The 12,314-nt window shown below is 35.2% G+C and overlaps 1 protein-coding gene across 3 annotated transcripts in view; it reads left to right on the top strand.

Moving 5' to 3' along the window:
* Positions 1-10,591, top strand: part of pot (papillote) — a 273,880-nt gene extending 263,289 nt beyond the window's left edge. For all 3 annotated transcript variants that reach the window (XM_069846305.1, XM_069846307.1, XM_069846306.1), the window contains one exon: positions 3,629-10,591. In XM_069846305.1, the coding sequence (XP_069702406.1) occupies positions 3,629-6,224 (2,596 nt within the window). In that variant the 3' untranslated portion in view covers positions 6,225-10,591. The remainder of the gene's footprint in view (positions 1-3,628) is intronic.
* Positions 10,592-12,314: the final 1,723 nt, after the last annotated feature.

The raw sequence follows: 12,314 nt of genomic DNA, 5'->3' as shown, positions 1-12,314 counted from the left end.
CAGAACACATCACAAATGCCAACCACACCTACAGAGACATCAACAAGGACATGGAAATACTGCACATCCAACCAAAAAGCCAGAAACTCAATACACTAGAACAATATGAAATATACAGACACACAAAAACACACACCAACGATATTCTCAACACACAACTCAATTTCAAAATACATGCACTCTTTGACTCTACACTACGAACGCACCCACACAGGAAACAAGTGGCGCCAACACCAACAACGACCAGTTCTAAAGATGACCCAAAATAGGTCCTAACATGTTAACAACGTACGTTAAAATTTAACACAAGAAAAACTTATCATACATATTCCGAAGTGATACAGTGTTAAAAGGTGTGTAATCAAAATGTATAAAAATATAATTTCATTTTCATCAAAATAAACGGGTTATTTACTTACTACATCATGATATTTATAAATTATTTAAATGACAACAAAAGTAATAGGACAAGTTATTCCCCGTTTATATCAAAAGCATATTCTAATTTTTTTTTCAATGTTAATTGTAAAATTCATTGAGCCTATCCTGTGTCAATTGGCAAACCCCGTATATGGGGTCAGATTTGGAATCTATTCTTGACTACAATGATATAACCTACTTGACATTTAATTTACTGATGTTTTCTTCTTTCATAGAGTTCGTGATGTTTCCATAAGCAAGGTAATAACGTTCAAGCTTGAGGTTCATATTACAAATTCTTGAGAGCGTACTTTAACATTCTTTTCTGTCGTTGCCTGCATTATAATTAATAGTATTGTATTAGACTAATTAAGTTGTATGACATTTCTATACATGTGCTGTTTCACTAATATCTTGCCGCAATCACTGTCTCTTTTGGAACAATATTATCCGGCATCTTATTTATCTGTTAGCTAATTCCGCTTGCTTCTGAAGGATTTTTCCATGTAATGCAAGCATATACTGTACTATTGTAACCTGTATGTTAAATGTAGTCCATTTATAATTTGCAGAAAAGAGGTTCAAAGTGAAACTTAAGCCTTAAATCATTCATGAAAACTTTCAACTGTTGTTAATATTTTTGTGTAAATGGATATCATATTTAAAAAAGGAAGTACAATATCGCAGCTTTTCGCGACCATTACGCTCCAGAAAGTTATAGGAGTACAATATTATCGATACATTAAGTCAATAATATTAATTTGATTTAGTTTATCGTGGAAGTTTATCATTGTCAGTTTCCTGGACTATTTGGAATAAATGTTCTTAATAGTTATACTTCTGTAAAATGGCGTAAAGTATTAATTAAAGCTTATTTATTAAAATTAAAATTGTAATTATGAGAAATAATTTTTCGTAGTCTGTCATAAGCTCTCTTCTCACTATGTTCTAGAGGAAGTAGAAATATAGCTAAGCGTCACAAATGAATTTTTCTCATAGCACACAAATTTGCATATTTCAAATGGCTATCCAACTGAACTTTTCTCAATATTTGTGTGGCTTAATTTTAATATTATTGAGTATGCTTTTCAGTGTCCTTATGTTAGCATGTATTAGTAAGCAGCTTCAATTGCCATCAAGACTTACAGCATGTATTTGTATGCGAATAAAGACTTAGTAATGACCTGTAACCTTCCGCTTGTTGTAGCAACTAAAACACAACATATTTGCTCATAAATATCTCCGTTTATTTGTAGTGCTTACATATCTCACAGTGTTTCTCATACCTAAAGACTTGTCTACAGAAAAAAGTGATTTCCATGGTTACTTCATAAGTGGAACATTTGCCAAAAATATTACGAGATTATGCTCTTGGAAAATTAGTATGGTATTGTTAAGATACATTATAGGTGATATATTACAGTTATATGAACACTAATAAATACAATAAAATTATTAAAGAAATTAGTTATAGTCAGACATGTTTCGGAGATGCTTCTCCATCTTCAGTGACTAATTAATCTCATGTTTAATTATATTTAAAAAATTAATGACAAATGGAAAAATATGAGATGTCTGAATAGTGATATTTAAGTCATTCAATAACTGGAAAAGTTAAAAATATAATGGTATAATAATTTATAACCAATATTATTATGTCTTCTATATATGCATATGATAATTAAAAATAATATAAGAACATGTAAAAAGTATAATCAAGTTTAAAATGTAATAGTAGAATGACATTTAAAAGAGTTAACATCTTATGATGTATGTACATTCTTATGATAAAAAGTTTACACAGATCATATTAAAAGTAAAAAATTGAAAGAAGAATGGACAAAATTGTGATTTGGATGAAAGACTCACCGGATGATTCAGGTGATCGAACCGCGTTGTTGCTTGGTATTGTAGTTTACAGTTATTTACGTACCATTAACTCTAAATTTAATAATGGTACTAGAAATGGACATCGAAAGGGGGTATTTCAAATCTGGTTATCTCCAGCCAGTTGAATAACCCTTTGCAGTTTCTTAAAGTATAACTACAGAAATTTATGTGCTTTTAAATGTCTGTTGGATTTAATTTATGTATTTAAAATTTTCGTCATATATTATTTCATATGTTTTGAAAAATTTAATAAACTCTAGTTTTTCAGAATACTTTTAGGGACGTAGGATACATCAGGAGTATCAATATAAAGGCAATGGTTTGGGAAACATTAATATACCAATAACAGAATATTTTATTCCAGAGTTTAATTAAATTCATCTACCATAATTTAAAAGGTTTCTATCTTTAATGGACGAAGAATATTTAATACAAGATTTTAAATGTTAGTTATGTGAAACTACTAATAAAATTTTAGCAAAACAGTGAATTGCCTTCCATTTCAAAATTGTTTATCACTTTTACATAGCAGTGCGAGGTATTTTGGTTATGTGCTATAATAGCAGTAAGTACATCGAACGTTCCGGAGCTACAGTGCTTGGGAACCCCATTCCTGGTAAGAGAACCAACATACTGTATACAGTAAATTTCACTTTCTGCTGTCTACCTACAATCTTTACAATATGGCTCCGAAACGTCGGAGAATATCGCACCACGTCGAAAATAGTTAAAACCTTAAGTCATACTGGAATATAATATACTGTATTCAGTTTTCCTACCCACAGACTATGTCATATTATTGCTTGCCGTCGGCAAGACAAGTAATTTTCCATGATGTAACTACAATTTTATAAGTTTGTTAGTGTTTATTTCTCGACTGTTTATGTGTGCCTCGTATCATTGCTCAATACAACACTAAGTGACGTAATACTAAGAAATTTATGTATAATTTCAGTCAAATGATGTAAAATCGTTGGGTGTTATTAAAGCTCATGATAATATTGTTCATCTCTGTGTAAAGTTTCAAGGTTTTATGATATCACACCTGTTCAATTATGTCTGCATTAATAATAGTCTCTCTCTCTCTACTGGTAAAATGTTTTCTTGATATTTCTGAACTATTTTGTTGAGATCCTCATAGAGAAATTACTCAATCGAGGCTTTTCATGACTAAATTTTCTGGCAAATGGATGTCATCCGTTACGAGGTAGCCTACATTTCCAGCAAAGGAAATAGCCCGAGGAAAGTTCTTTCTTTTAGTGCCGAGAAAATGAATATTTATTTCTGCATTAACATTCGTCATATGTTTGACTTTCAGCTTGGAACCAGTTGCACCAGTGCCTGTTGTTGAACCGCCTTTGAAAGGATTCCACATCCTGCTTATCATCTGTGCAATCCTATTCCTGTCGCTTCTGCTTTTGGGTCTCGGGTGTTCCTACATCTGCCTCAAGAAGCGTAATGTGACAGTTGTAAGAAGGCATCCCTTCTCATCTGCCGGCACCGGATCTGAAATCACAAAGCTGTCTGGCTCCAGCCTGGGTAACATATCCATGTTCGAGGGCCTCAAGATTCCTCGAGCGCATGCCGCAGCTACTGCTACGGGCAGTACTTCCGGCTCAGAGACTGCTCTCATCATCCAAGGCAGTGGAGAACATTCCGATACCTTGCCCAGTGACTATCCCTCCGAATCCCCGAGCTCGGCTCACTCCGAGGTCGAAGACGTCGACACAAGGAGTTTACGTCGACCCAGCATTGTCAGCTCTGCAGGATCGTACGAGAACAAAGCTTACGTGCACCAGGAGGCAACGTCCAGTTTCTATTCCGAAGGGTACGGTCAGCACACAGAAGCGGAGATGACTGCTGCCACAGCTGTAGCAAGTGTCGTGCCGAAACCTCCGATCGCTGTGCCTGTACCACCTCCAGAACCAAAATTCGACGTGTCTGTTCGCGTCAAAAGGGCTCCGCCACCGCCACCAACGCCGACACCGCCCCCATCAGAAGTTGAGAGCACTATGAGCACCCAGGCAAGGAATCTCACAACCATTTTGGAACGCGAAGAGATGCAACGCTCCTTTGAAGACATACCCAAGCCTACGACAACAACATTTACTTACGTTCCAGAGCTGCATCCACCGCCACCACCTGCCAAGTATGCCCAGACACCTCCTGTATATTCTCGCATCCTGCGACGTCAACAGGAGCAGCTTCAAACCCGGGAGGCAGCAGATACTTTGTCACAAAGGTCGATTCCAGATAATGATAATTGGTCTCAGGGGGAGGACTTGATTGATGCTCCTCAGAGACGCATGTCTATCACATCGGCAAGGTCTCTGACGAGTCTCAACACAGAAATGACTGACACGAGGTCCATGACAGAGATTGTCGATAACACCCACAAACGGTATGCTCCTGTATCCACCAGCATTGCACCACCACCGCCACCACCTCCACCTATCGTCCCGTCGACACACTACACAAGTGAAATCGAAGATCAAATCAACACTATAGAACTGCTGGAGCCTCCAGTTGTCGTGTCCCGTCGCCCTGAGATCACATCTCATGTAGTAGACGACGTATTCTTGAGGACCATCACTGAGAAGCGCACGATTGAAGACATCGAACGGCACAGAAGACAGGTGACGGAGTACCACACCAGACCGCAGCCACCACCGAACCCTAAGTGGGATGTAGTTATTCGCAATTATCCGGCCCCGAATACCCAAGAGGCCACGGAGGGCAATGATCCTGGACCTGACTGGGAGAGCTATTCAGAAGCATCTTCAGTATCGGGATACCCAACAACACCAATTGCAGAGCGTCATCAGGCCCATGTGGATATAGAACGTAACTATCTGAGTACTCTGGAAGTACCTCCTCAAGATCCTCCAATCCCTAACTGGGACGTTTTGATAAGAGTCTTGAACCCACCACCTGTAGAAGAACTCCAACCTCAAGCTCCTTCAAATGAAGTGTTCAGGGAAGAAGCTGTGTTGACTATTGAGGACCGCGAGAAGTGGCGTCAGATTATCACGACGGAATCGACACTTCGAACCTTGCTCACGGAGGCTACAGTACGTGAGGACTACGAACGAATTCGAAAGGATCAACGTTACGAGAAACTCTTCGAGCCGAAAAAATGGGATGTTATTATTCGCGTGCTTGCTCCACCAGAGAAGCCGTCTTACGATCAACGTGGAGGGCCTTCCAACCCTCGTTACAGACGCAAGACGGACTGGGACACACGAAGTCGCAGAAGCTCTCTTCCCACACTGTACGAATACGACTCCGACGGAGGATCATCCGTCCGTACTCTCGTTCCAGACGTCGTCCCACCACCTGGGACTTCCGGCCAGCCTGGCATGGATCCTGCACTGCGTTCCCGTCGCACTTCTCGATCCAGTCTCCGTTCTGACATGGATGTTCGCTCTATGACTGAAGTCATGGTCGACTTCGCTCGTCCCGACGTCGCAGACACTTTGAGTGACGCCAGCGGACCCAGTTCCTACTACAGACCAGGAGGACCTCGACGTTTCTATGACGACGATGACTTGCTCCTGATCACAGGTCACGGAACTGCATCAGAAGATGAAGACTATGGAGGAAGAGGTCTTGAGACGGGAAGTTTGGTTCGGTCTGTGAGCCAGCCTTCGCTCGCACGGTCTGCCTCAGAATTTACTGAGCACTGGGTTGCTCCCGGACGACGGCACTGGGACGCTGGAGACCTGAGCAGTCCGGAGCACTCCCCCAGGTCCGCGAGGAGCCGCACATCGACTGCAATGAGCAGCGTGAGCCAACACCAGGTGCTGCCTCCAGGATCGCAGGTCCTATTTTCCAGGACCACCACTACGATGAGGGAAAGCTACCAGCAACAGGGGTGGTTCGGTGACGCCGATAGCGAGGCCAGTTTCAAGTAACCTCCACACAATTATAGACCTATAGACATTCATGGGGAAGATTTATTTCCCTATTACACCTATTCAAATCACATTTTCACTATATCTTGACACTAAGCGTTGTTTTCTTTTCTCTCCCTTGGTAACAGTTGAGCATTTACTTGCGAATAATACTACGAAATTACGACACTAATTGTTGAAACTTAAGGACACACTGAGGTGAAAATTGAATTTTCCGGACACGTTTGAGCTAGAGATGTGAAAATTTTTACACATGTCAAGCTGCATATAAATATGCCTCTGCACAAAGTTCCAGCTCAATCTGTCCAAAATTACATAGATTATTAAAGTGTTTGTAGATTTAAATTCTATTTTGAAAAATCACTGATTCACCTACAAATTTAAACACTTTTGCTGAAATTGCTTCACGTACCTTTAAAAAATCCCTTAAAAATGAGTTATTACTTTTTTCTTCAGATTTCTCTTCACGAGCTGAGAAAAAATTATTTGATAAAGTCAAATATGAAAACAATTAAAATTGCGAGGTCTAGCAGAAAAAATGTTTTCCCCCCAAAATCTTGAGGTTTAAGGAAAATCATGGTAACAAGTTTTGTTAAGCAAACTTTTAAGAAGAGCTACAAATAAAATTATGCACGTAGTACAAAATTTGGAGAAGGAATATCATTTTTAATAATGCAATGGGTAAGAAAAATGCAAACGGATACAACTGAGTTTAGAAGTTTAAAGGGCCACCTAGAACTTACAACGTTTTAAAAATGGAGGACGAGAGATCTGATTGAAAGATCCTATATGTATGATAATTTCTGGAGAGGTTTTCTGTACCAAATACAATTTTTATGTTACAAACGAAAAATAGAATTTTTTCAACAAAATTAACAAAAATGTATCTCAGTGTAAGCTTAATAGTAAGCTCTCTTAAAGTTTTCAATTGTACTTGAACTGTCCCAAATTGTCTTTATTTTACAAGTTAAATCCAGTTATATTTGAAGTGATTTACTTGTTGTAGTAACTTATTTCATTTGTTTCCTAATGGAATTCTTATGATTTTCGCAATCTCATCTGTGAGTGATTTATATTTAAATTAACATTTAAATTATATTTTGTGTTATTAAAAATGGCAAATTTACACCATTTGTAATTATACTATCATGTTCAATGACGTACGATTATTTTACATTTCTGAATTTTTTCTACTTCAAGTATATGTATAAGCATTGTACGCAAATCTAATACAATCAATTAATTATTTCCTAAGTGTTAACTGTCCCCAAGAGGTAAGAGGGAAAGCAATGCATAGAATTCAGTCTATTGGAACATAATACTATGTCTGTTTGAAAACAGCGAATTTGTTGTGACTAAATAACAACTTTTAAACCGAGGAATCAATGGACTTGATTTTTAATATGCAAAATTGCATCATTTTAGATGCCTTGTATAACCATGACTGACAACGCCGATCTATTATAGGTATTTCAAAATTGTACAAAGTTAGATTTTTTATGGAGGAAATCGGATAGGAAAGTGACATAGCAAGAAATGACTTCTCCTTTAACGAACGAGGCTGTAGCATCCTAACAATATTCATGTGCCAAAACAGGTATAAAATGCCTGTGTGAAGGTGAGGGTCCTGCAAATATTAGGTTATGCTTACCAATGCAATACTCTACCACTCACAAGTTTCATGCTAATGTAGTGTAACTGTTTTTGGTTTAACGATAGATCTGCCATCAAGTTTGAGAAACGATTTTTTTTACCTGTAAGGAAATCTTTTTGTGAATATGAAAAGTATCCCTTTTTTAAAGTATGAAATATTTTTTTTGTATATTACAATGAAAATTAATACATCGAATTATGAAATTTTGAAATATTATTTTTACAATAATGTTTGTATAGATTATATTTTTATAATTAATTTTATCTGTTTATCATGTATTACTAAATGCTGTGATAACATTTTATATTAAAGGAATGATGGAAATTGATCTTCATACTGCCAATAATGAAAGAAAAAAAACATTGACAATGTTATATTAGTTTTATTATAACACGAAAAAAAGTATATGAATAGCGTAGTAATATATTTTAATTATGTCTAAAATACTTTGAATACAAGACGTGGCATGTTAAAATGACAGAAGAGTGCATAAAATATTGTGCACTCTTTTAGGAAGGGAAGATTAATACATTCCAGTAAGATGTTAAATTCACATATATAATAAGTAAATGTTTTATAAACATGAGTGCAGTGAATGTAACGTTATTACTAGAAATGAATCTGTAATGTATCGTTCTCCTTGTAATATCACAAATGTTTTGCTTCAGACGTGGTAGCCTACAGATCCAAGTTGAGATATTCATTACCAACAACTAATATTCAAATGATCCTGACATTACTAACTGATTGAATATTATTACTAAATTGCTCCAAGAAATGTTGCTAAAGGAAATATATAGTGGAAAAATAATTAATTTTAGAAATGGTATCCATTTCGAAGATTTGCAATGATATAAAATGCTTACATTCACAATTAATTGTGCAATAATTGCTTCCTGTAATAATTACTTAAATTTAGTAGTTAAGTGACGTTTAATTTTAAGTTGTTTGGTCGTGGTACTTTCAGTAGATGTTATTACAACTTCGAGCTACTAATTTGTCATAATTTACTCTTTCATAAAAATGTAAGAGGTTTAATATATCGCTATCAGAGTAACAAAGAACAACATAAACTGGAAATACGATGAAACTTTTAATAGCAAGTAATGTTATGTTTAATTTGAGCAACGATGAAGTATGTATTCTTCTTATATAGAATAGAATCACTTCAGTTTTATAAAATAGCAGTATAATGTTTACAGCTCTGTATAATGTATAAATTGATCTCTTATGACGACGAACAGCTACATAAAATAATAGTTTTATTTAGATTACTCAATTTAACAGTGGGGGAATGTCCATAAATTCTTCCTACATCTTTTGGGATAGTAGTAATAAGGAAATAATCTTATTGATTTTTACGTAAATTAAGAAATTATTAACAGAAAAATATTCTTACTGTATACAGAAATAAGACACAGCATTATTACTTAGCAATATTACTTATGTGGAAGGTGTTTGAGACTTAAATGCATAGTGTACTAATTTCATTTTATTACGAAGTCCAAGCACCTTGTGAATATACAATATGTATAACGTTATTAGTTTTCAAACCTATTAAAATTGTTGACTGAACTTTATTCGTTATAGATATTGTAAGTTTTATAAATGTACTTAATTACTTTTAAGATAAGTACTATCATTCCAAACCTGATTTGCTAAGCAACGTTTGGGTTACTATGTATTACATAGTACCTGATTTTTCATTCATTCACTCGGTTAAATAACATTTTCTTCTTCAAATATTAACTTAGGATAAATTATAACGTATAAAATTCTTCTATGGCCAGAGTGGAACTGGAGAATCGGGTGCATCAATTAAATATATAATTATCTCATTTGATAATTCAACTTAATTCTGTGAAGTGACATGTATCTTTGTCTATAATACTTAACACTTCAATGTTACTTCCATAGTTTATAAGTTTCTTAGACATACTGGTGAGGGCTCGGGGTTGAAGGTGGTGTGTGCTATTCTATTGTTTATTTTACTTTTATTTTTGTCAGTTATACTTTATTTACTTTTCCTTCCCTTAGTCTGATATTTTTCTGTCATGGACACAGATATAAAATGTCCATAAAGGTACATAATTTAGGCTACTAAATTAAGTGTGTTACATAAGCTCATAAGTAGAAGTGTTGTAATTGGTGCTACATATTTAAAATTAAATTTTATAATTCAATATTTTAACAGTAATATAACCAGAATATCTTGAAAATAAATTAGGTACAAACATACTTACTATAAAATAACAGAAACCTAATAAATACCGTCCACTTGGAAGTACGTTACAATCTTAAAATGAGTGACGTTAATGAAATCATTTTTATTGAGGTGTTGAACAGTCAACGCTTCTAATAAAGAAAATAATTTTGAGAGAATATTTAAATTGTATTTTGATATATTTCTGTTTTAAGAACTGAAGCAAATTACATTTTTAATACTTCTTCTATCAGATTTAACTAAAAGTTTTATTATGCTATGTGCCTTTTTACATAAAATTAAATTAAAAACATACTTCGCAAGTATGAAAGGCCCCATGTGGACAAATTATTAGAGAATGGTCAATTGAGTTTGAAATAGTAATAATTTAAACTTCATTAGGTTTCTGTCTTTCATACTGTGTTTGTAATTAAACACAATAAATGTATGTCAAATGTAATACAGCCAATTGTAATTATAACACAATAAATGAAACAGCTTGTTAAGTAATGTCAAGTAGTTGTACTTAACTTCCTATTATCAAATCTGGAATTATTCCTTCAAGTGCTACCATAAAGATACAAATGCTGTACAAGTTCCATGTTGCCCAGAGTTCACAAATTTATATTTCTACGTATTTAGAAATCCTTCGAAGTAATGAATTTAGCTGATACTGCAGGGGCCTATATGTGTTACAAGTGCGAAAACAAACCAGACTATCCTATTCTTCAAAACATGTGTTTCTTTTATGGCAGAAATCTCATTTATAGCAAAAATATTTCGAAGAACAACAAAATTTTTGTTGTATAAAATTATTTTAGTGGTATAGATTAATAAAATTATAAATTATACATTAAAGCAGAAAAAATTACTGAAACATAATATTCTTAAACAAAATTTAAGTTACACCAAAATAAAATATTTTGTAAATTCAGTCCCTACCATCACATCCCACCGCCTTCAAATCCATTTTAACATTTTCTTCCCATCTACGTCTCGGCCTCCCCAAAGGTCTTTTCCCCTCCGGCCTCTCAACTAAAACTCTATACGCATTTCTGGATTCGCCCATACGTCCTACATGCTCTGCCCATCTGGATTTAATGTTTCTAATTATGTCAGGTGAAGAATACAATGCTTGCAGTCTGCGTTGTGTAACTTTATCCATTCTCCTGTAACTTCATCCCTCTTAGCCCCAAATATTTTCCTAAACTCCCTATTCTCATACATCCTTAACCTCTGTTCCTCTCTCAAAGTGAGAGTCCAAGTTTTACAACCATACAGAACAACCGGTAATATAACTGTTTTACAAATTCTAACTTTCAGTTTTTTTCAGAGCAAACTGGACGACAAAAACTTCTCAACCGAATAATAACCCATATTTATTCTACGTTTACTTTCTTTCCGAGTGTCATTTATATTTGTTACTGTTACTTCTTCAAAGGATAAATTTTGAATTTTTATATTTCCATTTCGTACTATGGTCTGGCCACGAGACATAATCACATACTTTGTCTTTTCGGAGTTCACTTCCAAATCTATCTTCTTACTTGCTCCAAGTAAAACCCCTGTGTCTTCCCTAATAGTTCGTAGATTTTCTCCTAACATATTCACGTCATCCGCAGAAACAAACAGCTGATGTAAGGTGGGTGCTCCTGTTATGGCCATGTTCCTGATATGGCCACCCCCCCCCCTACTGTGAGTTAGTTAACCAAAAAATCCGCTAAATTGCAGCAGCATCCAGTGAAAGGGTATCCTGGTATGTCACTTGATCGTTTTCCATCCAGTCAGATTGAGCAATATGGCGTCAGTTGCCTGTTTTGCGGTTTTCATGTGACCTCTTCTTATTTTTCTCTGGTAGTCTCCTTTGTTTTATGCATGTTTTTCAAAGACTTGTTTCATGAAAACCATCGTACTCCATTCAGTTTTTAATGTTCTGTTGATTGGTGTTGTAGTTGATGGCGTATCTTTTACGAGTTGTTCATAATCAAACGATTTTCGTGAAAGCTTACCTGCTCCTGATATGGCCATATCAAGACAAGTTCATTTCACTCGTATTTTTCCACCTGACAAATTTACATGCCTTATAGCTGGGATTACGCAAAAAGTTTGTATTTTAAGAAAAACAATTTAATTTTTTTATGGATAAACCTGTTTTGACTACACTTTTGAATTATAAAAAAGGTTATTAAGTGTCATTTTTATTCATTTTACACCAAAATTATTTAATTTTAGC

Source organism: Periplaneta americana, chromosome 14, assembly GCF_040183065.1.
Source record: "Periplaneta americana isolate PAMFEO1 chromosome 14, P.americana_PAMFEO1_priV1, whole genome shotgun sequence".
Lineage (NCBI taxonomy): Eukaryota > Metazoa > Arthropoda > Insecta > Blattodea > Blattidae > Periplaneta > Periplaneta americana.
Note: the sequence above shows the minus strand (reverse complement) of the source record. Positions and strands in the feature narration are given on the sequence as shown.